Genomic DNA, 27,174 nt, shown 5'->3' on the forward strand with positions numbered 1-27,174 from the left:
CCCCGTGGCGGGAGCCCGATGGTAGCGCCCGAGGTTGCGGGTCTCGCGCCTGCGCAGTGCGGCGTCTAGAGGAACAGCGAGAGGGAGACGGACGTTGAGAGAACGAGAAGGAAGGAGAGAAAATGGCGTCCACGGGTGAGCGTGGTGGGACTGTGGTCGCGCCGCCGACGGCAGGGACGCCTAGATTGGGGGCCGCTCGTCTTTGGGGATGGCAGGGACGACTGAGTGGGCTTTCCCGAGAAGGGTGTGAGGTACCCGCCGCGGTCTGAGAAGCTCGATGGCCGGCGTCCCCCTCCGCGCCTTCCCCTCCCCCCACCGGGCAGGCCGGCTCTGGAACCTTCCGGCGCCCCCGGCGCGCGGGGGGCTGGAGGCGGCGGGGGCGCGCGGGGCCTGCTTTGGCCTCCATTGTGTGGCGGCGGTCGGGCCCCGAGATCCGGGCCGCTCGCCACGTGGGCGGGGCCTGAGGCTTCGGGGCCCCGCGTGGGGTGGGGGCGGGAGAGTTTGGCCAGGCCTCGGGCCCGGCACCCCGAAACTGGAGGTGGGGCGGGCGGCAGGTAGCGGCTCGAAAAGCGGCAGGCCCGCTGTCTTTCTGACTTCTCCCCGCCACAACCCCACTCCCAGGGCCGCAGCCTAGGCCCGAGGCCGATTCTGCCTCACCGAGAAGCCCGGGGCGGGGGGGTGGGGCGGGGGGAAGCAAACATAAAAAGGCTTCGCGGACTTGTGAGCTGAAGGGCGCCGACCTGTGAGCCGGAGCCCCGTCGTCCTTAAAGCCGGGTCGGCTGGCACGTCGTCCAGAGCTGCCGAATTGCCTTCCTCGGCGGGTTCCAGCCCCCAAGCCGAACTTCTGCCCGACTGGGCTTTAAACGGAGCGCCCCCACCCCACGGTCCGCTTTACAACTACCCAGTCAGCTGCTGCTTAAAGTTTTTTTTTTTTTTAAACCATTATTAGTCCTTCTTTCCGCCACAAAAAGCAATTAAGCGGCTTCCCAGGGCCATTTTTCATCAAACGCGGAGGGAGGCCTGTTGTATAATGAGGCCAACCCAGTTCTCAAGGCTAGGAATCCACCACCGAAAGACATTTCTTGGCCTTTTTGATTTAGGAGAAACAAAAGTCCTCGGTCGGCGTTTGAATTATGCTTAAGTAATCTTCTCGCAGGTTTATTCGCTTAGGTTAAGCCGAGAGAGGCTTGTTTATTTCGTGGTCTGACAGAGCGGAAGGAGGCGCGGACTGGCCTTTGAAAGAAAGCCGGGGTGGGATCTGTAATTTGGTGTGTGGGGTGGTCCTTAACGCCCCGGGGTGTGTAAGAGAGTTTGCAGACCGTGCACTAACTGCGGTTGTGGATCGGGTGGGGCGATTTTTGCCTCTGGGGTGGTTCTTAGGCAGCCTGACTCCAGGCCTTGCAGGCAGTTAGAGAAGAGGGAAAATGGGAAAAGCTTTGGGTCCTTCCGAGTTTTAATCCGAAAAGGGTCCAGAATCCAGCAAGGGCAGGACAGTCTTCAGAACTCTCCCCAGCTTTGTGGTCTGTACACAAGCATGTGGTAGATGCTGGCTGTTAGTGCCAGGGTACAGAGTGCCCCTGGAGGAAAGGACTCTGAAACAACCACCGTCCAGGACACCTCCTGGTGGGGAATGGTTTGCTCAGAGCCCTTTCCTCCTCCCTCTTCCCTGCAGTGTTAGGAGTTTGTAAGGGAGAGTGCTGCTCTCCCTTCCCCGTGAAAGTTTGGGGAGTACACATGTGTGTGTATTTAAGTGTGTGTGTGTGGACCTGCCAGTTTTTCGTTCTCCTTTGCTCAAGCTCTGTCTACTGGTGGCCGCTGCATACTTTATTAGAATTGCAATTGTGGTTTATGTAGACAGCAGGTCTGACCTGGGGAACTTTGAGGGAATCCTTGTCTGGACTTCAGTGCCCTGTCCTTCAAGGTGACCGGGTTAGGCTAGACCTTTGAAGAGCTTTTTGAGCCCTTAGTTTCTGATGTTACAGCTCTCACGGAGTTGTCCCAAAGTGACTTTAACTTATGATGTAGTCTGAAGCTCCTAACTCTGAACAGTTCGAATCGTGACTGCCTGAAGTTTCTAAAAGCCACCACATTGGGCAATATTCTTAGCTTTTCTTCCTCCTTATTTGGCATATTTAGAAAAGTACCTAAAGTATATGTCCCCTTTAGCAAAGAAACTTCCAAGTAACCACCATTCAGACCAAGAAATAGAATATTGCTAGCACTCTTGGTTGGGAATATCCCCAGGAGGAGGACGTGGCAACCCACTGCAGTAATTTTTCCTCGAGAATCCCATGGACAGAGGAGCCTGGTGGGCTACAGTCCAAAGGGGCACAAAGAGTCTGACACGACTGAAGTGACTTGGCATAGCACTCTGGAGGCCCCCACCCATAGCCCCCTTTCTTCTCAACTTGTCCTGTGTTTTAGTGTAGTCTTTAGCTACACGTTTGGGAGTTATTAAAAAAAATAATTATAACTGCTAAATAATCCAACCAGTGTGTAACTGTAGATTTTTGAGGCCATATAAAGGTTTGTATGCTGTAGGAAGATAACATAAGTTCTCGTGAAACACATTTACCACCTCCCCTAGCCCAGCGGTGTGGGACTAAATCAGCTGGTTTCCCATTGATCTGAGATCATTCATTGTTCCTTGTCAGCTTTGCCAGTTTTGTTTTACATAACTGTTGTTGTGTAAAAGTTCTCCTGCAAACATTGAACTTACATCTCAGTGATATAGAACCATTCCTCACACAGAAGCCTCAGTAGAATGTAGGTTGAAATATTTGATTTTTGGTGTTTCATTGGTGTGTTTATTTTTTAACTAAAACGTTAAAGAAGTGATTTGAATTTTTATGTCACATATGGAGCTAAGATTGTCTTGAACAAATTGATTTGTTCATTATACATAGCCTTTGGTGGTTGATTTGATAATGTTGATGATTCAGGGTTCTGAGTTAAGGGTGTAGAGGAAGGAAAGTGGTCAAGTTATGTGTAGAGGTGAAAAATGAGCCAAGTTAAAGAGATGGATTCAGCAGAATGCTCTGGGGGCAGGCCAGGTGAACTGTGAAGCAGGCTTCTGTTGGAGTGAGGTTAGAAAACCCCTCTGTGAAGATCTGTCAGCTTTTGCTTTCAGATAAGGCACTACTTTCTGATTGGAAAGAAAGGACCCTTTGGTCTGCCTTAATGGCGGTATTGTCTTCTGACATATTAATAGAATAAGATAGTAGTTCTTAGGGAGAGCAGAGAATTGGGCAGGATTTTTTAAAAGTATATATAAATGTTTGCTTCTCCCACGAAAGCTTCTTAACAATTTTATTTTCTATTTTCACTATTTTTAGACACCTCAGTGGACCAGAGGGGTTTTTTTCTTAAGTCCCTTTTTGTGCATTTGTAGATTAAAAAAAAAAGAATATTTATTTGGCTGTGCTGGGTCTTAGTTGCGGCACATTGAATCTGCATAGCGGCATGCAAACTTCTCCCTGGTTGTGGTGCACAGGCTTAGCCACCCTGTGCGTGTGGGATCTTAGTTCCCAGACCAGGGATCGAACCCATATCCTGTGCTCCAGAAGGCAGATTCCTAACTACTGGACCACCAGGGAAATCAAACTATTCAACCAAAAGATTAAATGCTTTCTCCTCTGCCAGTTCGGGTCTTCAGTGGGATTTGTAACGTGGGTTGTTTTAAAATTATAGATGTAACCCCTCATAGGGTCAGCAAACCCTTTAGAATGGGGTTTGCAGGATTACGTGTATCATTTTCTGCCATTTCTGTTCAGCCTTCCTAGGGAATTATGGGTGGTCTAACTTGTTAAGGGAGTGATTTTTTTTTTTTTTTTTTTTTTGAACTAGGTTTTGAGGAGATGCAGCTACTGATGTAACCATTCCACTATTAAACATTGTTATATTGTTGCATGCCTCCTGAGGGTAGAATTTTGGATCCTGTTATATTTATCTTGTCTCCTGTTAGTTTTAGGATGATGATCATGTATTTGAAATGACAGCCAGTGGGTTAAGGGAGGCTTTGTAGTCATGGGAACATGCAAAGTATCTTTGCCAAATCAGCTGATCTTGACCTCATTCACTAGCACTTTGTTCAAATTTTCTGAATTTAACTGGCTTAGACTTATTTTTGGTTTGGTGTTGAGAGAGAAGAGATATTCATTTGGACCTGTGTTGTCCTGTGGTCCTCTCGGTACGGTATTTAAAAATTCATCTTCCTGCTGCCTGAATTCCTTCCCTCCTTTTTCTTTCCTCCTTGTAAATTCTGGCTTCACACTATATTCTCTTCTTGTTTTCTCTAGATTATAGTACATACAGCCAAGCTGCAGCCCAGCAGGGGTAAGTCAGATTTTTACAAGTGTACTTTGGGTGTGATTGGTTGCTTTTTTAGAATACAGAGCCTCCTCTAATTGTAGAGAATTTAGTAATGGAATTTGGATGGTCTGTATTCAGTTCTTGCATTTAATTTCTCTTACAGCTACAGTGCTTACACCGCCCAGCCCACTCAAGGATATGCACAGACTACCCAGGTAATTTTTAAGATAATTATATGTGGCTGCATCCCCAAGTAAATTGTTTGCATCAGCCATTAAAACAATAGCTAGCATGAATCTTTTTCAAAAATTAAGTAATGGAAAAGTATAATGTGTTTGAAATCATAAAATGCAGATATTTAAACTTTCACAGTGGGAGTGCCGTTGTAATGAAACCATCCTCAAACTGGGAGTTGCTAGTTCTCCTTTCCTTTCTAGTATTATTTCAAGTTACGGGTTTTGCTCCATGCTTGTTCCTTTTACATATTTTGTGTTTGTTTAACTTAATTGTACAGCAGTTTTGCAGAGGAAGGTGATAATATGGCATTTTGCAGATAAAAAATTGTAGTGCATAGATACTACACCATTTGCCAGTGGTTGCACAGTAAGTGATGGGTCAGCTCTTATGGCTGCCTAACTATAGGGCTTCTGAGCTCTTTCTAGTACGTGAGCCTGTTTTAAAATTTAGGCCAAAAGATACCAGAAATTAGCCACCTAGTGTTCTCAAGATTGCCTCAAATTCTGAAATGGTCTGTGGCATAAAAGAATACTAATAGCTCTGTTGTGGAAAGATTCTAGGACAGGCAGGATGTGATGTCTCTAGCAGATCTTACATAACTGGCCATTCAAATCTAGAATGTGATCTTACTGATATCTGAAGGAACAGCTCATACCTTGCCAGGTTTTAAGTATTACTGATGTCTAAGTTCAAAATTCAGTACTCATGCTTTACTAATCTAAAGGACATATGTAGTATTCCTCATTTTCTTTGAAGTGGTGTGATAATTTGTAAATCTTTGTCCCATGCTGAAAATCCAGTTTTCAAAATTGTCTGACAGGTTTTAGCCCCATTTTCATTTTTTTTCTCTTTTCATTTTGTTTTTCTAGCATTTGTTTCTATTTGCTAAAACTGCTACACTGCATGCTAGCAATTACACATCTTTTCCCTCATTGTGCATCATTTGAGGGTATCTTGTTAATTTCTTGTATCATTAAATTGAGATTTTTACCTACTTATCTCAGGAACTTTTTTGTAGTTTAGGAAAATACAAGTGGATTAGATAAGGGGAAACAGGCATTCAAGATATTGTGATCTCGTCTTTTTTTTTTTTAATCTTTTTATTAAAAAGCATATTTTTTACTTTGGTTTTCCAATTTAGGAACTTAGAAGTAAGTTAGTCCATTTTATTGCTAAAATGCTAGATTCATGTATGAAGTTTTTGAATTCTTTTTCTTGGAGCAGGCATATGGGCAGCAAAGTTATGGAACCTATGGACAGCCCACTGATGTCAGCTATACCCAGGCTCAGACCACTGCAACCTATGGGCAGACCGCCTATGCAACTTCTTATGGACAGCCTCCCACTGGTAAGACCCTGGGAGACTTTGGGGTCACCTTACCTAGGGTGTTTGTTAAGGAACTTGCTAGTTGTGCTCTTGGGTATATATTCTAGTTGATACCTTGGCGTCTGGGAATCCTTTATTCTTAGGAGGAGCTGGGTTTTTTGTTTTGTTTTTCCTTTTCGTTACATTCTTCTTGAAGGATCTCTAATAGAATGTGGGTGGGGTAAATTCCAAAGGAAAAAAGAACTTTTTCTTTTATCTATCTTATACAGTGTATTAAATAATCTCACGACAAAATGGAGAATATATAAAAGATTGTGCTAATGCTAATACTGGGTAAGAATGAGCCTTCTTGAACCGAGCTGCTTAAAAATCGCACTGATTTTCAGATCTGTTTGCTTCATCTGATAGTGTGCCCTCTACTTTTTGTTTTGTGCTTTCCACAGTAGAAGGGACCAGTACAGGTTTGACTATCCTGCTCATTCTTGCATGGGAAATGCTTTCCATCTTGTCTAACCCTGTAATGTTAACCCTTTAGGTGTTTTCATTTGTTTAACCCTCAAACTTTTTAACATCACACACAACAAGGTGCTAATGGAAAATTGCTTCAGGTGCCATTTGCAGATCCATGTCCTTTTTCTTTATGTGATTTTGGGAAAGATTTTGCTTTGTTTTATTTTACATTATTTTGTGTCAAGCCTTAATAATAGTTGTTCACCTTCTCAGAGGTATTTCAGATGACTACTTCCCAGCTGATTTCCCCCTGTTCCCTCAAGGATAGGTTGCATGATTAGATTTGTTTAGAGGAACAGATTGCCATCCTGCATGTATTACGTTTGTCTGTTGGTTGGTTTCCAGTCCAGACATGTTTTATTTTCCTTTTAAGTATTAATGATGTTTTTTTAATCCATAGTATGTTTTAAATATATATGTAACAGCATTTCAGGGAGCAAAAAATGAACTACTTTAAGAATTAGAATAAATTATATCCTAATACTGGGGTTGAAAGTGGAGTGTGTGAAAATTGTACAATAACTTTTTTATCTTTAATACTGTGTAACATTTCAGGATCCCTACCTTTTCCCCACCCACCCACTCTTGTCATTATTATTGTAAGAGAATATTACTTTTCAAACTATCTTCAGTCCCCAAGTTATATATGGTCTACCAGAGTTGGCAGGGAGAAACTCACCTATGATTTAATTCATTGTGTGACTGTGTCATGGATTGATGGGATGTATTTCCTAGTCTACCTAATGCGTATCATTGAATAGGATGGGAAGTGTGTAAACTTTCTGTGGGTGTTGGCAACTGTAGAAAAACCTGGAACTGAAATTCTGCAGTTTGTATTTTTAACACAGAATTTTGAAATTATGAGATGAACTTTACATATTCAAGCTGTTACATTTTTAATGATATGTAATTGACATATATGACATTAGTTTCAAGTGTACAACAAAATGACTCAGTGTTTGTGAGTATTGTGAATTGATCACCACCAGTCAGCATGAATCACCACACATCATCCTTCCCCACGCCCCCCAACACATACGCACACATCATCCTTTTGATGAGAACTTTTAAGATCTTCTCTCCACAACTTCTAAGTATACAATACAGTATACTGCACTTTACTTCCCCGTGACTGATTTATTACAACTAGATGTTTTTAGCTACCTTTAACTCATTTTAAAAGCAAGTGTCATTTGAAGTTAAAAAAAATACAGCTTTTGGAGTCTCTGAATCATTTTATAAGAACATGATCAAGTCATTTGTAGGAAATACAGTTTCTAGGTTCTGTAGAGCTCTGTATTCACTTTGTAGTTTATGGAAGACCTGTCATATCTCCCCTAATTCTCCCATCAACTTTGGGAGTGTAGGAACTAAAATTAAGCCTGGTGAATAAATTGAGGCTGACCCACACCAAATGGGGCCCCAGCAGTAGTGGTGTTGTGGCGCACACGGAGCACTTTTTCCCTCGCTTCATTCTGCCTTTACACACAAAAGTCACTGGATAATTACTGGAAGAAATATATAAAAAGACTCTTTTCCTGAATATTTTAAAATAAAACTTCATGAGGAGGAGCTATATAAATCTTAGCTTATTAATTGGAATGGAAATATTAGACTTTAGATTGTATTGAAGTTGAACAAAAATTCTGGTGGTTTGTGTGATGTTTCTTACTTTCTTTTTTCTTAAATTCATCACCACATGGTAGATATGTTGTCTTTTTTATATTGGTCATTTTTATTGTCATTTTGTTCTATTAATTTTTGCTCATTTTGCTTGGCTGCTTGTGTGGGTATTACAAATTAATTAAAAGATTATTAATCCAATGTCTATTACCGTAATTTTCAGCACTACAAGGGTCTGTTGATGGATGTTTTTATGACATGAGTTATTGCCCTTATCAGTTTTTGCTTTTTTTAATTGTTGTCTTTATAAATCTTAAAAATGGCTTGTCATGGAGAGGGGAAAAATCTGTGTAGGAGTAATAGGGTAGGTGGAATTAGATTCCAGTTAAATTTAAATAAATGAGTGCTTTATATGGTTGACATTAGGATTCTGCAAAGAAATTTTAAATAAACAGTTGAGATGAATAACATGCCAACTCAAAAAACTTCCAGTGCTTGGGACTCCTGTTTTGTGAAATATGCTTTCATACACGTTTCAACCCAACATATTTGAGAAGGCAGTTACTGTTTTTGTGTATAATTAATTTCAGAATTGCCCTGAAGTGTTTGAAGAGAAGAAAGTATTCTGTGCTACAGACTGGGTACATTTTAGATTGCACAGAGGGAAATTGGTTTTTTTTTTTTTTTTTGGGCTAGTAAGTTCTGTGTAGAGTGAGGACACTGTTCTAACTGAGGTTTGTTATGAGTACTGAAACTTTTTTGCTTTATTGAGATTTGGATTTTTCTTTGATAGACATAAATGCTGAGTACTAGATTTGACTCTGTTGCATGGCTGACTGCTTGTTGAATAGGAATAAGGAAAGCCAAGCATCAGGAAAGATCATGACACCTCTTCTAGGAAAGGGACTCAAGTTAGGAACTGCAGGTTCGGGGGTTGTCATGTTCCAAGCCCAAATTCCAGATGGAAGGGCATGGACCCCAGAAATTCCCTGGTGGTCCAGTGGTTAGAACTTGGGGCTTTCACTCCTGGGGCTTGGGTTCACTCTTCTGGTTGGGGAACTAAGGATCCTGCAACCTGCACAGTGCAGCAAAAAGGAAAAGAAAGGGTGTGGACCCTGCCTGGTGTGGCAAAGGCAGGAACTAGGGAGAGACCCGAGCTTGGTCTCTGCACACCCACAAGGACAGGTGTGTAACACTTGGTCAGGGACACGGCAGGGAGGCTGTGAAGCCCACCTCCAGCATTGCTTAGCAGGGAAAATGCTCATTTGCTCACAGTAGGTAAATAAGAGAGAAGTGGGGTGGGTGACTTGGTGACTCCTAGCATCTCAAATGGTTTATGTAAAATGTAACATTAACTTTCAGTGTGTTTTGGGAGTATTAAGATAATTTATCAAAAAAGTCAAAGAGGAAAACCTTTGTTGGTCATATGTACGTAAGCAGATATAATTTGTAGTATGTCTTTATTACTAATGTAATGCTGGTAACTGGCATTTTCTTAGTAGTTTATTACCCAAAAGAAAATTAGTGGTTCTTAAAGAGTGTTTAATCAGTTGTTAACATCTCACTGAAAATTAAACACATCTTCTCCACAATTTCCAGTTTCCTTAAACTTGAACTGCCCATGATGCTTGGAGCTGAAAGCAAATAATTCCAAATGATAGGTTTTAATGCTAAACTTGTACCTGGATCCTTATTTTGCAGCTACTTTAATATATGTCTTTTACCTCCCTTTCTGGGGCATTTTATTCCTGTTTTAGAGATTTGGGGGATACTTAAGTAGTTAGTTGAAAAACTTGTTTAAGAAGGCCTGCTTGCAAAGCCAGTGTAGAATTTGTGTCCCCTATTGAATCCCTTACAGGAGGGGGCAAAGGGAGCCCTTTTTTCTATATCAGCATTTCTCTCTTCCTTTCTGTTTGGTGTGGTTTAGAGCAAAAGAGACGGTGCTTTGCTGAAAACTGAGTGTTTTCAGAGAACTTAGGCTTTAAATACTGGTTTGTTGCTACTTTTACTGAAGGGGAGATATTTAAAGGGGCCAAATATCGTAATGTTTGAAAGTGATTTATAATTTGTTCTGTTAATGAGTGTCCAGGCAGATCTCTGAGGAGCCAGAAATCTGACGTAGCTCTCCTTTGTTCCAGGATATTCTACTCCAGCTGCCCCCCAGGCATACAGTCAGCCTGTCCAGGGGTACGGCACTGGTGCTTATGACACCACCACTGCTACGGTTACTACCACCCAGGCCTCCTATGCAGCTCAGTCTGCATATGGCACTCAGCCCGCTTACCCGGCGTATGGACAGCAGCCAGCAGCCACCGCGCCTGCAAGGTAAGGCCCCTTGCCTGCTCCTACCGCCACAGCCTTGGGCCCCCTCGCCTGCTTCTACACTGCAGCCTTGGGCCCCCTCGCCTGCTCCTACCGCTGCAGCCTTGGGCCCCCTCACCTGCTTCTACGCTGCAGCCTTGGGCGTTCAGAAGAGGGCTCAGCCACCCCCTTGAGAGCACCCTGACTTGGTTCCTTTGCAAAGCTTACTTAGATCTGCTTGGGTGTTAACTGTTCTTCACCCAGCACAGTCACACCAGAAATGTTACCCATCATTAAGTAGATCAGTGGTGCCATCCAGGGGCCAAAATAAGGAATGTCACTGAGTGGGTTGTTTGGTTTCAGTAGAATGGGCATTTTGATACGAGGAGGTATTGTATTTACTTTGCTAAACCCAGATGAAAATAGAGTGTGGTTTCCTCACAACAGAACAACTGATGGACTTAGAGTTTGATGCTTTACCTTTGGTTTTATTGACCCTGTAAATGGGTAATAGCTTTCTCTTTGGGAAAAACACTGTAGTTCTCAGTTGGGGGCGGGTCGGTTGTAGAATCATGTATTTCAAGAAACAGTCCCATGATTCAGTTGTCAGTAAAGGCTGTGTCCATATCCAAAAGTCAGACATTGGTGATGTGGTTTTCTGTATTGTGTACTGGCTTGGTAATCTAAGTACCACAGGCAAGTATGAATTCTTAACTGGGTACCCTGTTACGGGTGAGTATTTGGGCAAACAGTTCGTACTCCGTGACTGATAAGCAAGTAAACAATATTAATTATTACTTAACAGAAGATTTCAGGTCTTTGCTTTAGACAGTGCACTTAGGTGGCTTCTGCATACAGTCTGGAAGGAACACTGAATTCTGGTTTGAAAGAAGACTTTAGGGAGTAAACACGAGATCAACTTGTAACCTAGACTTTTTTGTCTGCTGTAGAGGTAAGAAATTAGCTCTGGCAAACACTCATGAGAGTACTTCTAAAATGCACAGTGAGTAATCAGAGCTACTGAGTAGTTTACATCTTTTAGACAGTCTTCAGTGGCTAGTGTTAAGTGGGTTCCGCCAGTGTCCCAATTCAGTTGACTTAGAATGTCCTCAGATGTTTGAGGTCCCATTTGATGCTCCATTGCAACAGTGTATCCAGTCCATGGTGGGCGGGGGTGGGTGGGGGCAGGTCTATGTTAGTCTTTGAATAAGTAATCCTTTTTGGTTTCTTAATTTTTCAATCCCTCACACTTTATAACAGTCATCTGTCTCCTGATCAGTCATAGCTAGTCAGTTCCCTCAGAGAGAGGGAGCTTGTGAACTGTTGCAGCTCTTTGGAGAAAGCAGTACTTCCACATCCTCCCTGGTCTGCCTGCTGATTCTTGGGCTTTGCTTAAAATAGTGCACACTCAACTCTGCTACAACCCTGTTACAGACTTTGGGGTTAAGGGGTGATAAAAACCTCTTTGGTTTTTTTCCCCTTGGGATTAAGATTGGTTTTCATCACTTCACAAGGATACTTCCCAGTTCATTTTAAGCATGAGAGGATGCCATAGACTTACGTAAATGTTACTTTAACCCAGAATTTGCATTATTGTTAAAGTTTCTTGTTTGTCTTTAATAGTCCTTATTGAGAAAAGGCATTTTCTTCCTGAACAAACCACTTCCCATCCCAGATCTGTTAAATGGGCAGCACAGAGTATTGTAATTGCTTATATAGCTGCTGATGTGAAATGAAAGGAGCGTGTTGATGTCTCTTCCGTGGATGTCATTAAGACTCTTCCATCTTTAGTGTTCTCTTCCAGCAGAGACCGTTGGACCAACATTGGGTTTTGATGGAGTTCACTTTACAACTGTATTTATTTCCAGGCTCAATCCTAACATTGTTTATTGCTCATAGATTATAGAGTTCTTACTCAAGAGTTTGGTGTTAAGAGAAAAGTCTCACTTTTTTATTTCTCCTTTTAGACCGCAGGATGGTAACAAACCCGCTGAGACTAGTCAACCTCAATCTAGCACAGGGGGTTACAACCAGCCCAGCCTAGGATATGGACAGAGTAACTACAGTTATCCCCAGGTGCCTGGGAGCTACCCCATGCAGCCGGTCTCAGCACCACCATCCTATCCTCCTACCAGGTCAGTCTTCTCTTGCTTGTTCGTGTGGCCAGTGAGCTAGTGGAATAATAGAGCAGATTTTTTTCAGGCAAGGAAGCTTGCTTTTGCTTCCTCAGGTGAACTGTGTTACCTGACTCTTCCAGGGATAAGCCTGACCACATATTCTACATTAAAACCTCAGTCAAAAACACTTCTAAATATCTACATTTTTACCACTGTTTTTTTTTTTTTTTAAATTTATTCAGATGAGAAACAGTGGCATGAAAGCAGATAAACAGAACCATGGAAGTCACATTTTCCAGGTGCAGTTGAGACGGATCAAGTTGCAGGGCATTATTTTTTCAAAAAGAAAGTTTACCTTAATCATTTAACGTTTAACTTAAAGGTCCATTCTTGCCCCAGTCTTAATGGCTAAGCTAAAGCCTTTCTTTTTGACTTACGAGTTTATTGTTCTGCATTTTGTCTTAATTAGCCACACCAGCAACTACAGTGTCCAGTTTTGGTTTCTTTAAAGTAGAGGAAAAACCACAGGTTGTCTCAGATTTATTTTTTTGATGCAAGTTTTCAAATGAACTGTCTGAATTGTGTCCTTGAGTGTTAACTTGGTTTTGATAGAATTAATATTTCCCCTTTTTGTATTCATTTCATTGGCTTATGTATAAGCAAGCACAGCTGATGGTAAGTGGCTCTGTACAGCTTGGAGCAGAAGTGGGCAGGGTTCGAGCATTTCTTCCCAAGGGCCCACCCACACCTGTCATGTTGAGAGCACTGAATCTGGCAAGTTGAACAGATGTACTTGGTGTGAAGAGAGGCTTTTGAGTCCTAACAGCTTCCCAGGGGCTTCTCTGGTGGCTCAAACAGTAAAGAATATGCCTGCAATGCAGGAGACCCAGGTTTGGTCTCTGGGTCTGGAAGATCCCCTGAAGAAGGGCATGGCAGCCTACTTCAGTATTCTTGCCTGGAGAATCCCATGAACAGAGAAGCCTGGTGGGCTACAGTCCATGGGGTTGCAGAGAGTTGGACACATTCTACAGCTGTGGTGAGGGAGGTGCAGACACTTAAAATGATTGTAGTTAGAATTAAAATTGTACTGTGCCTTGTGTTGTTTTTCATTATCATGGTTCATCTAAAGTTTAATATTTCAAGCTTTATTTCTGTGTAAGAGTATCTTTGGTTAGTTTCCCTTCCCTTTAGTTGACATATGTGAAGGTGAATATAAGTCTGATATTCATGTTTCATACAGTACCTTGATTCTGATGTTTCCTTGTTCATCTTTTCCTTATTAATGCCCAGATTCATAGACGATCAGGCATGTCTGGAAGTTTGGAACTATATATATATACCAAAGCAACTTGAAACTTACCCTCAAGAGAAAAGTGGCCACACAAACACACATCAAGTGGCCTTGTACCTTCAGAAAACAAGTCATCACTCCAGGGAATTATGTTGGCAGGCAGCCTTAGAACTGAACACCATACTGAGCTGCCTCGCTTTTCTCAGTGCCTTTTCCTGGGTCTGTCTTCCCTGGGAGCACAGTCTTCCCTTAATACAGGAAGCACCTAGGCTCCCAAACGTGCCTTGAGTTTGGTTGAGAATAACTATTGTTCTGATGAGCACGTGTGCCTGCGTGTGTGTGTGCTCAGTCGTGTCGACTCTTTGCGACCCCATGGACTGCAGCCTGCCAGACTCCTCTGTCCATAGGATTTCCCAGGCAAGAGTGCAAGAGTAGATTGCCATGTCTTCTGCAGGGGATCCTCCTGACCCAGGGATTGAACCTGTGTCTCCTGTATTGGCAGGTGGAGCCTCCTAACCCTCCACTACTGCACCACCTGGGGAGCCCTGTTTTAGTAAAGGTGGGGGGGGGGGGAGTCTTAAGGTTGTACATTTTATAGATGGGTTCATCGTGTGTGTGTGTGTTTTGTGTAATACCCTCTCCTATTCAGAACTTGATTCTAGATACAAAAATACTTTGCTCATTTTAAGTTCAGCATGTTAATATGTAAAAAGTAACTACAGTTTTAAGGGTTTCTATGTCACATGCTGGGAATGTCTCTTACACTTGGGGGACCTAAAATAACAAGCCTCTCCTAACAAACTGTTTTGTTTTGTTTTTTTTCTCAGCTACTCCTCTACGCAGCCGACTAGTTATGATCAGAGCAGTTACTCCCAGCAGAACACCTACGGGCAGCCGAGCAGCTATGGACAGCAGAGTAGCTATGGTCAACAAAGCAGCTATGGGCAGCAGCCACCCACTAGTTACCCCCCCCAGACTGGATCCTACAGCCAGGCTCCAAGTCAATATAGTCAACAGAGCAGCAGCTACGGGCAGCAGAGTGAGTTGCTAAGAGAGAAAACCAAATAAGAATGGTTGTGTTTAGAGTTTCTGAAACGGGGAAACACTCTTGACCACTGTGTGCTTTTGAACTCCAGTATGCATCTTGAGGGTATCATATCCTGGCTAATAATCCTGGCTTTTCTCCAGTTTAATTGTTGTTAGTATGCCTTAGGAGAAAAGAGAGTTTGTAACTGACCAGAGAAAAAGTTTCAGACTGCCAGCCCTGCTCTCTGGGGAGGTTATATGCAGTGAGTGAAGCCAGCTTTTCTTATGGCCTGCCCACCCCAGTTCATTAAGAGAGCGTGAGCAGGTAGCTATTGAAGACTCTTGCAGTTTTTATAGTTAAAAAGATACTGTATTTTTATTTTGTTTTTTTTGTTCACATTCGTAAGACAAAAATTTTTGTGGAATGTTGTTACGTGGAAAAGTAACCAAAAATTCAAAAAGTTGTCTTTACAATTTAGTCTTTGCCTGGATTGTTGTCTTTAAATCACACCCATGAGTGTGTCTCATCATGACAATGGGCAGTGCTTCTTGATGGAGACTACCCCTTAGCAACCCCCAAGAAACCTGACCCATTTTTGTTTTCACTGTGGTTTAAAGAACAGTTTTTTAAGGCATCTTGGGATACAGAACCCTGTGAACTGTTGGTCAGAGTCCTTTTTTTGTTTGAGAGTGGTTTTTTCCTAGGCAAACTATATGAGATTACTTCAGCCTTTTTTGTTGAACTTCATAAAAAGCTTACTGATAGGGGGACTTAATCAGATGTAAAGAAGATGGGACCTCGGTTAGTGCCTTGCAGTTGAGAATTCTATGATTCCAGGAGAAAGTACAACAGCAGTGGTGTAAATGCTGATCCATGGCTTACAGATGTGACTCTTTCCTCAGGTTCATTCCGACAGGACCACCCCAGTAGCATGGGTGTTTATGGGCAGGAGTCTGGAGGATTTTCCGGACCAGGAGAGAACCGGAGCATGAGTGGCCCTGATAACCGGGGCAGGGGAAGAGGGGGATTTGATCGTGGAGGCATGAGCAGAGGTGGGCGGGGAGGAGGACGCGGTGGAATGGGGTAAGAGCAAACCTTTTCTCCTTTTACCTAATTTTGTTTCATCCATAGGATTTTCAATGGAAAGAAGGGACTGAAAGACATGGGGAATTTATTTCTGCATTTCCATGGGTAGTCTGATGAGCCCAGGCCATCTTGCAGACATGGAAATGCTGTCTCTGTGGCATATCTGTAGAGGCAGTTCGCTTTTTTCAGTGCCAGTCAACTGGGTTGGGTGGGGAGAACAAAGAGTGGTTTTGAAACTAGAGCTTTCAGTCCCCTTCCTGGTTTCCAGAGGCCAAAGGCCTCCTGGCTAATAGATTTGGGATGGAACACACACAACCCTTCTAACAACCCTAGGTGTTTGACTAATTGCTTCTGAATGATTGTCTTGAAATACCTGGTGTATATACTGCAGAAAAGGAATGCAGCTGTTTTCCACAATGTTTGTCCCCAACTTCTGTTTATACTTGGAACTATTGAACATAATGATGAAGATCTTGGTCCCATAACCCTTGAACTATGGCCTGAGGTGCACCTGGTGTACAGAGAAGTCTGGTAGCGTTGTGCAGAGTAATGTATATAATTGTAGAAGCACTCTCCCCAGTGGAGATTCTGAGAAGTCTAAATCGGTTTGACCATTTTGATGGATGGCACAACCTGGTTTAGAAAACTTTGTTTAGAGGAGTAACATGAATCTGCTACCCCACCCTTCCCCTCCCTCCTCCCACATCCTTTTCCCTTTCTGGTGTCTCTGCTTTGATGAAGGTGAGGTGAAATGTTGGTTAACATAATCCAGAAGGCTTAGTTCTGTGTGTGTTCTGTCCCTGTATAAACTAGTAAAAATAAAAGTTATGCAGAATGTTGGTATAGGTATAAATTGGATTTGGTGCCACTGTTGGTTCAAGGAAAAACCGAATAGAATTTCTTTAGAAGTGTACTTCAAGATTAAATATATAATTGATTTTTAAATTTTATATTAACGAATCTGTTTACTGCTGAACAATACTAGTTTAAAATATTGCTTTGCATATTCTGCATAACTTAAGTCTTCAGTGAAATCTTTATTGGAAGAAAGTCATTTTATAAGATGCAAAAATGTATGAGTAATTTGGTATAAAGTAGAATCAGTCTTCTGATTTGGAGAATATCATTCCATTATAAAGGTTTCACTTCTTTACTGATGTTTTAAATAGATGTAGACACTTGAAATCACTATCATCACGTCTCCAATCATTTAGACTCCTTAGTATTTTTCAATTGCAAAACCAATTTTAAGTTTATTCATTTCAATTCTCCAGAAGTAATAATTCTACTAATTTTGCTAGATTTTGCTAGTAGAGGGTGTTCCCTCTTTCCCAGTGAGAAGTCTCTGCTGAAGCCATAGGAAACACCGTGGCTCTCCCCACAGGCTTCTCAGCAGACTGTGACGCGGTCTGCGGGACCCTGTGGGGACAATACAAGAGCCTCCCCTGCCCCTCTTTTTTTATTGTGGTGTGGTGATGGTTTTCAGTGTCTTCTGCAGGTAAGGCACTCAATGTTGTTAACATGCCCTTTTTCATTGCCTCAGTATTTTGATATTTTCATTGGCTGTTAAACGTGGAAACTTTTTAACATGCTTTGTCGCATTTATATGCTACAGGTTACAAAGTGAGAGCCTTGTATACACTTCAATACTTAAAAAGTACCCGTACTCAGTACTCAGCCGGCAGCATAATGAAAAGTGGGACTAGACACGGTGTCCATATGGAGAGGAAAAATATACATAGAATATTTTTAACAAAATGTATTCATTGTATAAATGGAACCTTCTGTAACTTGGGTAACTGCGTACTTGTTGTTTGGTAATGAACCAGAGGAGGTACAATACTCTAGAATTGTGTAACATTAAAGTGTAAACTTTTGTGTTTAAAGAGAGAGAACATTTTATGGTGTGTACTTTTAAAAAGGAAGCAAAGCTGCATGCAACAGCTTGAAATTGTATATTCAGGTATTAAAGGTGCAATACTGGTTAGAAAAGCGCGAGGCCTCCCACTGAGGAGCTGCCTTTTATTTAAGAGAAAACCTAAAAGGCCCAATTCTTATTCTTCCCCTTTCAAAATACATAAGGCAGTGATTTATGCTGTCATTGTCTTGATCTCAATTGACTTGTCTATAAAGTTGCACCCCCAGTCTGTGGAGCCTTGGTGTTTGTTGTAAATTCTCCTTTCACAGCGATTGTTAAACCCATTAGTGCCCTGCAATGTGTGGCTTTATGCTGAAGACCGGCTGGAAGCGTCCTCTGGTGTCTGTCGTAGGCCTCTACTGTGGTGTCTCCTGCTTTTTATAAACTGTGATTGTTAAGAAGCCCAGGGCCTCACTTGGCTCTCCCCTGGGAGAGGTTGAGGGTGCACCTTTATGAACATGAAAAGGTTCATCACAGCAGTTACCTGGCTTGCTGCTCCTCTCCACACAAGCTCTCCCTGTTTTTCAACTGATGGGGTGGGTGTTTGGGATGTATTTTTCCCCCAATTTGCCAAGTATTGCACTATTAATACCAGCCCCTGAAATGAAAGGAATCAACCACACTGGTGTGTACAATCAGACAAGCAAGGTTGTATATAAAGGAAATTTGAGCAAGCTGCCCTGAAGAAAGGCATAGTGACAAGATGAGAGAGATGCATTGTTTGGAGATGTGTTTAGCCAGTGCCCTTCTTCCCCACGAGCCCCCCCAAGGCTCAGAGCGGTACTGGCTTTTAAAGGGAAAGGCCTTCATTTCTTCGTTTATCCCCCCAGCAGCGCTGGAGAGCGAGGTGGCTTCAATAAGCCTGGTGGTAAGTTTTTGAGTATTACCATGGATAGTGTTTAAAAAAAAAATACAGTCAGTTTTTAGAAAACTATAATTTTTTATTAGTTTGATAAGTGGTTTAAAAATGATCTCTACAAAAGAGACTAATGGGTACTGCCGGCACTGTCTTAGGGGTAATAAGGTTAACCCACGGTTACAAAACAAAGGGTGACTTGGAGTATTGAGCAACTGCTTCTGTAATATGGGGGAGAGTACATTTTTAAAATTTGGTTTATTTGGAGGAAAAAAAATTGACTTAAATTTAACACTAATTTGGCACGTAAGCACTGAGAGTGTATTTGGTTAATGGTTTAAAAGCAAACTCTGAGCAAAGGAAAAGCAAACCCTAGCAAACCTGTCACAGATGTTAAAGGGGCACTGCTCCATTTTAGCAGTGCGGGTCATTTTGAATTTAATGAAGCCCCATCAAACGGTGGTATAGTAGATAGCTATGTGTGTTTGTAAGGTTTGTAGCTTGCAAGACGTGCACTAATAATATTTTGTATGATCTTTCCTGGTTGGCAGGACCCATGGATGAAGGACCAGACCTTGATTTAGGTAATTTTGAATCCCTGGAATTTATGTTGTGCTTTGTAATTGAATAGCCCAGAAGTGAGTGTGTGTTGGGAGTTCAGCAGCCAGGTAGATGAGTGGAATACTCTCGCTGTCAAGAGCATTTTAGGGCTTCCTTTATCTTGAGTAAACAAGAATATACCAAAAGTTCCATCTCTTTCTTATTAGTAAGGTTGGTAGTCCTCTTGGCTTTGTGATGGATGCTAGCAGGTGGTAGTGACCATTAGTTAATCAGCCCTGATGGATACATGACAGTAACTGCCTCTCCTTTACTCGGGAAGGCCCACCTGTAGATCCAGATGAAGACTCTGACAACAGTGCCATTTATGTGCAAGGCCTGAACGACAGTGTGACTCTCGATGACCTGGTGGACTTCTTTAAGCAGTGTGGAGTCGTTAAGGTGAGTAAGAGCATGACCTTGTGGGCTGGCAGACCTGTAACCACAGGGCATTTTGAAGAGAACTGACTTGGAGAGTTTCTGAAGTGGCTTGATTTTTTTCCTTCTGGACTGTCCATATGTGGTTTGCTCCTTAAAATACAAAAAGCAGAAAGCGAAAAATACTGTTCTATAGAAAAGAAGTCCTAAACATGGTTTAAGCATATTTGATAACTCAGGGTCACTTTTATAATTATAAAGTTAATTGTAAGAATATTTACATGAACTTTTTGGGGGGAGGAAATACAGACTATAATGTTTTTAAAAATAACATTTATGTGTATATATCCCAGCTTAGGCAATAGGGCTTTATGAGTACCTTTGAGGTGCCTGGTATATGTCTTCCTTTCCTGGTTTTGTCCCTTCTCCCCACTCGAATCCTGAATTTTATCATTCCCTTTCTTTATAGATGTACCTCAATAATATTTTGTTTCACGTAATTTTGAAGAATATTAAAACACTACTGTAAGGCAAGACCATTCTGGACATACACTGGGAACAAACAGATGAGAGCCCTCAAAGTTTATGTATAGTCTAGAACGTGTTGTAAAGAAGAATACAGTTGTGCTCTGTCCAGTGATCATAATTCTTAAGGAGGAAAATAAATACAGCAAAATAGGAAAGGGATAAAATGAGGAACAGAGCCAGTCCAAGTGGGGAATAATTTCAGAATAACAGCAGGAATAGTGAGACAGGAACTTGCCTGGCAGTCTTGAGCCTGGAGTGGCTAGAAAGTTTGGTCTGAGCTACTGTGATGGTTACCAATTAGATGAGGAAAACTAAGAAAAACTGGAATTTTGAGAAGGGTTGAGGAAGGTCCCTAGGTCAAAATCTCAAAGTTTGGGCATCCTGTATTTATTTGTGGTGGTAAGTTCTGTAAAGTTGCTACAGACACTGGATTAGTAAATGCCGAGCCATCGCCCCAGAACTGTGTACACACATCTCACGTAGATTATAATCACAAATTCACAGTTCATCCTGATAAATCCTACTCGTTTTACAAAGAAAAAGGTTCAAAAGTGTGACTTGCCTGAGTTGGTATTCAGAGTTGTCCAACTAGTCCCAGAGCCAGAACTTGTTACAGAACACTGCCCCCGACCTCCCAGCTTTCAGCCTCTGGTCATTCTAGGAGAGCTGGAACGGGAGGGAAGACATTGTCTTCCTCTGCAGGGAACATGTGCATCCGGCCACACGTTTTTCACTTTCTGTTTATTGCCACAAATAACCACAGAAAGTGCCACAAGTATTGATTCTGGAGTGACAAATACTTGAATCCACGAATAATGAGAACTGACTATACCCAGGTGTAGGACTGCTGCTTCCTAAGGTGTGTATCTGGCCGACCAGTATAGACTCTTCACGGCACGTCCACCACAGCCTCACCAGGAACCACGTGTGTGTGTGTGTGTTTTAAACTTTCAGTAATCTGGTAGAAGAAAGTGGAAATGTAGTTTGCTTTTCCTTGATGGTTAATAATGTTATAACGGCATCCTGTCTTCTCTGAAACGCCTGTTTGTGTCTTACACACACTTTTCATCGGGTTGTCTGTCATTTGTTGATTTATGTGTGGTTCTTTATATTGTCTGAATGCCTGTCTTTGTCTTTGTTGCAAATACAAGTCTTCCAGTTTGTGGCTAGTTCTGAAAGGGCGGGTGGGAGATCGCACCACTCTGCTTGCAGGGTCTTCGTTCCCCAGCCATGGGCTGGGCCTGTGCCCTTGGCAGTGAAAGAGAATGCTCAGCTCTGGACCACCAGGGAGTTCCCTGAGGCTCACATTTTTTACTCACTTTCTTTTGATGAATAGGAATTCTTACTTTTTTCAGTCATTACCTTACTGGGTTGTATCTTTATGTTTTTTATCTGTAAGACCTTTTATTCCACAACATCTTTTTGAAAGGTCTGCATTTTCCCTGGTGGTATATAGTGCTGTCACACAGAAAGTACCATACCTGGATCTGTTTCTTGGCTCCATATATACTTTTTGTTAATTTGTGTGATCCTATGCTAGCAGCTCTGCTAATTATTCTGTGCTAAATCTTGATCTCTAGTAAGGCAGATTCATGTTTCATTCTTTTTACTTCTTGTTCTCCTATCTATACATTTTCAAACCAATTTTATGACGTTTAAAACCCCAGTTAGGGGACTTCCCTGGTAGTCGAGTGGTTAGGGACTCCATGCTTCTATGCAGAGGGGAAGGTACGATCCCTGGTCGAGGAGCTGAGCGCCTACATGCCTCGTGGTGCAGCCAAAAACCACACACACACACACACAGGGTGTTTCCTGAATTTATAAGAATTTGAGAATTGACATTTTTATGATATTGAGTGCTTTCCTCCCATCCCCCATTAACATTGTATTTGTCTATTAAGCCTTAGGTAAAGTCTATCTCCTTAAAAGTTTTGCAGATTTTTATTTTTTTCATGAATGGGCTGTTTTGGAATGGATTTTGTGATCCAGCTATATAAAAAGTTGGTAAATCATAAATTTCTACTTGTGGATTATATAGTAGTATATTGTCTATTTGGGTATGTAGGATTTATTCCTAGTTAAGAAAGTAGTGTTTACCATCAAGTTTGTAAAATTAAAGATTTTTAATTATATAACCCGTCATTCAGACCACTGTTTTGTCACATTTCCTGTCTTTATATGCCCTTTATAAAACATAGGCATCAGTACATGTGTATAATTTACTTCTTTTAAGCTCTATACATATTTTCACGTATCACTAGACACACAAATGTGTATCTGAAAACTAGTATTTCTGGTCATAGCTTGATTATGCTCTTTTACGCCTAGATGAACAAGAGGACTGGACAACCCATGATCCATATTTACTTGGACAAGGAAACAGGAAAGCCCAAAGGCGATGCTACGGTGTCTTACGAAGACCCAGCAACTGCCAAAGCTGCTGTCGAGTGGTTTGATGGTAGGAGCCCTGGGTCGGCGGGTGCGCCCTGCCCTCCTGGCTCTGCCTCCTCGGGGCACACGGAGGGTCTGGGAGCAAGTGTGGCGAGGGTCACCTTAGGTCTTGTGCTCGAGTATGTCATTCTGTTAGAATGATTTTCTCTTCATGTGGCTCTAGGGACCAGGGACAGATAGGCTGTCCCTCTGTGTAGCTTAGGGTGTGCAGGAAGGAGCACTCAGGAGGCAGAGGAGCAAGGAAACCCGCTCTCTGCTCCTGGAGGAGCGCTGGGGGTGTCCAGGCGGCGGCTTGCCCTGCTCCCCTCAGCCATACGAGGGCCCGGTGCTGACCTGGGGTTGAGATCCCTTATTTTCAGTCATTCTCACTCAGATCCACTTGCTTCTCTAAGAACAGATGTCATGAGGTGCAGAAAGTCCCACAGACCCCTCAGCCATGCATCGTATATATATATATATATATATATATATATATATATATATAATGACTTTGATGTTGATTCTGGAATTTCACTTCTCACAAAACCAACTTGAAAGTGTCACCAAGTTCTGTCTCCTCTCAGCCACTTCCTGCTCTCCTTCTCACCCTATTAAGGCTTTTCTGGCCTCGCCTGTAAGTCTTAGGGAAGATTGTGGGAAGACACTGATGCAGTGGGAATGGTTGAGTTTGATAACGGGGTGCAGTTGGTGAAAAACGAGTTGTGTAACCTTACCTGATCCCCTCAAGGGGAGTAGGAGTTGGACTTTGGGAGTGATGAGTGTTCTCATCTCTTTTTCTAGGGAAAGATTTCCAAGGGAGCAAACTTAAAGTGTCTCTTGCTCGGAAGAAGCCGCCCATGAACAGCATGCGGGGAGGGATGCCGCCGCGCGAGGGCAGGGGGATGCCGCCGCCGCTCCGAGGAGGTATTTACCGGGGCTCTCTGGGCTCCGCTCTGCTGCTCTGAACGTTCTCGGCGCACTTGTCTCTGAGGAGCTTGGTTTCTAGAGTGAAAGCCGGCCCCTTAGGGATACAGAAAGGTGTGTGAAGTCAATACTAGTACTGAGTGCTGGCAGCAGAAGACGAGGAGGGCTCGACTGGCCAGGGAGGCTGGGCGCCCCGGGAACCGTGCTGCTGGGGGTCGGCCCTTGGGCTGCCTTTTGTTTCTCCTGTTTTGGTCCCTCACGTGTGAGGAGGCCTGTCCTCCAGCTGCAGGGACAGACCACAGGGACACAGAGCTGTGCCCAAAGAGGTGATTTCGCTGTTTCCTTACTGCAGGTCCAGGGGGCCCAGGAGGTCCTGGAGGACCCATGGGGCGCATGGGAGGCCGCGGAGGAGACAGAGGCGGCTTCCCACCAAGAGGGCCTCGCGGTTCCCGGGGGAACCCGTCTGGAGGAGGAAACGTCCAGCACCGAGCTGGAGACTGGCAGTGCCCCAACCCGTATGTACTAATCCCCGCTCCCATCCCGGAGAGGCCTGCCTGCGGGCTTCCTTTGTCCAGAGCAGCCTGACCCTGACCCTGCTGTGGGGTGGGCGGCCCCGTCAGTCTTACCAGCTGCCGTGGCGCCTTCGGGAGACGGTCACACAGTCCACTGGACTCGGGCCCACCTGCACGTGCTTGTCCAGACGCTCGGCCGGATCAAACCCTGGTCCTGTGCTGTGCTGCCTGAGGCTGCGGCTGCAAAGCCATTTTCTGTAGTCAGATCCTCTGAGTGGAGTTGGACCCTGACTCAGTGTTTGTGGTGGTTTCTGCTCAGGCGTGGCTTGTTTGGTAGGTGATTTCCGTTGTGATATAATTTTATTTATGCAGGGGCTGTGGGAACCAGAACTTCGCCTGGAGAACAGAGTGCAACCAGTGTAAGGCCCCAAAGCCTGAAGGCTTCCTCCCACCGCCTTTCCCGCCCCCAGGTAGGTACCCGTTTCTTGGCACTAAACGTCTTATTAGCTCCATGAGCTTGGTAACCAGCTGCCCAGGGTCAGGGTGGGTTCAGCAGGTGCAGCCCTGACCTTTGAACAACACAGGGGCACTGACTCTGTGCAGTTAAAAAAAATCCCCTTAAATTTCACCATCCGCCCTGTGCCTCCATGTTTGTGGTTCAGCATCCTTGGATTCTATGGACTGCAGATTGGGTAGTACTGTACTTCATATTTGGTGGTGGGAAAATCAGTGTGTAAGTGGACCCCCGAGCGTTTCAAACCTTTGTCAAAGGGTCACCTGCGGTCCCAGCGTCAGTTCTGAACTGTGACCTGGTGTGCAGTGAGGGAAGCGCGGGCCCTGCTCTCCACACGAGGCCTCTGCGCTCAGCATTCTGCCCTGGCACTGAGTGTCTCTCCTGCGCTCTCCCCTCAGGCGGTGACCGTGGCAGAGGTGGCCCTGGAGGCATGCGGGGAGGAAGAGGTGGCCTCATGGACCGCGGTGGTCCTGGTGGAATGTTCAGAGGCGGTCGTGGTGGAGACAGAGGTGGCTTCCGTGGCGGCCGGGGCATGGACCGCGGTGGCTTTGGAGGTGGAAGACGAGGTGGCCCTGGGGGACCCCCTGGACCACTGATGGAACAGATGGGAGGACGACGAGGCGGGCGAGGAGGACCTGGAAAGATGGATAAGTACGTGGGGGTGAACCAGCTGGGGGGCCTGGGCTGTCAGCCCATTCCCCCGGAACAGGTCTCACCAGCCCCAGGCGGGAGGCGGGCGGCTGCCCTGAGCTGGGGCTGGGCTTCCTCTCCAGCCCCCCCCACCCCCCGTCGTCACCCACCGCCCCCTTCCCCTCCCCTCCCCACCGCCATGTCACCCACCAGCCCCTTCCCCTCTCCACCACTGTGGTAACCCACCGCCCCTTCCCTTCTGCCCGGCAGAGGCGAGCACCGTCAGGAGCGCAGAGACCGGCCCTACTAGACGCAGAGACCCGCAGAGCTGCATTGACTACCAGATTTATTTTTTAAACCAGAAAATGTTTTAAATTTATAATTCCATATTTATAATGTTGGCCACAACATTATGATTATTCCTTGTCTGTACTTTAGTATTTTTCACCATTTGTGAAGAAACATTAAAACAAGTTAAATGGTAGTGTGCTGAGTTTTTTTTCTTATTTTAAAGATGGTTGTTTAAGACTAAACAATGGGAACCCCTTGTGAGCATGCTCAGTATCATTGTGGAGAACCAAGAGGGCCTCTAACTGTAACAATGTTCATGGTTGTGATTTTTTTTTTTTTTAAATAAAATTACAAATGTTTATAAACAGTCACCCTTCTCCGCCTCTGTTCCGCATCCACCACATACCTACTTGGACGTGCGCCCCTGACCCCCGGGTCTCCGCTTGTTCAGGCGTCCTGACCGCCCTCCTCAGGTGCCAGCCCCTCCCTGGGGGGTCTCACCCAGCCCCCTCCCCCCACCCCATTCCCAGAGGGGAAGTGTCCCCTGTCCTCATGGACTCTGTTCCCGCAGGCCTCAGCCCAGACTGTCCCCACCAAGACCCAGTCCCGGCTTCTCGCCACCCCCCTCACCCAGCAAGGCCGCCCTTGCTGTTCTCGGACCGACCCCCCGAGGACTCCCGCCGCGCCTGCCACGACCCCCAAGAGGCCCTGGGGACCTGAGCTGCCCCCTCAGCCTGCCTCCCTGCGGTCCCACCACGCAGGCCAGTGTGTCCCTGCCAGAGGCACAGATGCTCCCCCGCCAAGGCCCGAACACACCCAAGATGCCACTGGGCTCCTACACTGTGCCAGGCGCTGCCCCAGCACGTCCAGCTCCGTGGGTCGGCGCCCTGGGGGGCCGAGGGGACGCCTCAGAGCCTGTGCTCTCTCACACACACACACACACATCCTGGGCCTCAGAGCCTGTGCGCGCGCACACATGCATCCTGGGGCTAAATGCCTGATGCCCGTCGGCTGCCTCCCCGGCCCGCAGCCAGCTCTGCCTCAGGACAGCCACCAAGTGTGACCCGTCTTGGGGCTGAAGCCGCCCCGGGTGCCTCTGCCCTCAGATGCCCTTTCGCAACCCTGACCCCGAGGCTGCGCACAGGCGGCTGGAGCCCACGGGCGCGGCCCTGCTCCCTGCTCTCAGGAGCTCCCAGTCACACACACAACAAATTTTCCAGCACAGGCTTGTGGCCCCACAAGGCCACACCCCGCAGGTCCAGGTGCAGGTTGAAAGGTCAGTTGAGACGGATGTCGTTGAGAACAAAGGCTTGCAGGGAGGGGCTCACCTCCAAGGCAGGGACGGCTGGACACGACCCCGGGGCCAGTGCAGGCCCCGGAGCTGCCCGGTCCGGCCCAGTCCTGACAGGCCAGGCTCAGGACGAGCGCGAGCACAGGGAGGCTGGGGCAAGAGCAGGCCTTGCGGGGCCTCTAACGGGGCAGGGTGGCTGCTCAGAGGAGCTGTGGTCACTCGCCCCGCAGCCAGGGCAGGAGCAGTTGTCACGGCTGGACCCACATGTGGACAGGGCAGCCTTGAGCCCCTGGTGGGTCACACCCACTCACCCCAGGCCGCGCTCCTTCATCAGTCTAAGCCAGAAGGTATCAGGTGGAGCCGGCCAGGACCCCAGCTGCCCAGCGCCAAGGGTGGGTGGGGGCCCTCGAGGTAATCATCCAACCTCCGGCTGCAACCAAGGCCAGCGGGCTGCGCGCTAGCACCCAGCAGCCCA

General features: G+C 45.0%; 1 protein-coding gene across 4 annotated transcripts; it reads left to right on the forward strand.

The window, feature by feature from the left end:
• The first annotated feature begins 32 nt into the window (after positions 1-32).
• Positions 33-25,779, forward strand: EWSR1 (EWS RNA binding protein 1). Of its 4 annotated transcripts, none has more exons than XM_019977266.2 (17): positions 33-135; positions 4,299-4,335; positions 4,475-4,526; positions 5,770-5,896; positions 10,147-10,333; positions 12,277-12,444; positions 14,545-14,756; positions 15,647-15,827; positions 18,579-18,616; positions 19,156-19,188; positions 19,485-19,603; positions 22,436-22,565; positions 23,339-23,461; positions 23,814-23,976; positions 24,346-24,443; positions 24,886-25,138; positions 25,388-25,779. In XM_019977266.2, the coding sequence occupies exons 1-17, from the start codon at positions 123-125 to the stop codon at positions 25,425-25,427; spliced, it is 1,974 nt and encodes a 657-aa protein (XP_019832825.1). In that variant the 5' UTR covers positions 33-122; the 3' UTR covers positions 25,428-25,779. The 4 variants fall into 4 exon arrangements, with proteins under 4 accessions (XP_019832825.1, XP_019832828.1, XP_019832826.1 ...); XM_019977269.2 differs by having other exon boundaries at positions 18,582-18,616; XM_019977267.2 differs by having other exon boundaries at positions 5,773-5,896.
• The last annotated feature ends 1,395 nt before the right edge of the window (positions 25,780-27,174 follow it).

Source organism: Bos indicus, chromosome 17, assembly GCF_029378745.1.
Source record: "Bos indicus isolate NIAB-ARS_2022 breed Sahiwal x Tharparkar chromosome 17, NIAB-ARS_B.indTharparkar_mat_pri_1.0, whole genome shotgun sequence".
Classification (NCBI taxonomy): domain Eukaryota; kingdom Metazoa; phylum Chordata; class Mammalia; order Artiodactyla; family Bovidae; genus Bos; species Bos indicus.

Bases quoted from the DNA above. Each gene is read 5' to 3' on its own strand.
- EWSR1 (XM_019977266.2), top strand. The intron at 10,334-12,276 runs GTAAGGCCCCTT...TTCTCCTTTTAG, and splicing joins GCAGCCACCGCGCCTGCAAG to ACCGCAGGATGGTAACAAAC. The intron at 19,189-19,484 runs GTAATTTTGAAT...TTACTCGGGAAG, and splicing joins AGGACCAGACCTTGATTTAG to GCCCACCTGTAGATCCAGAT.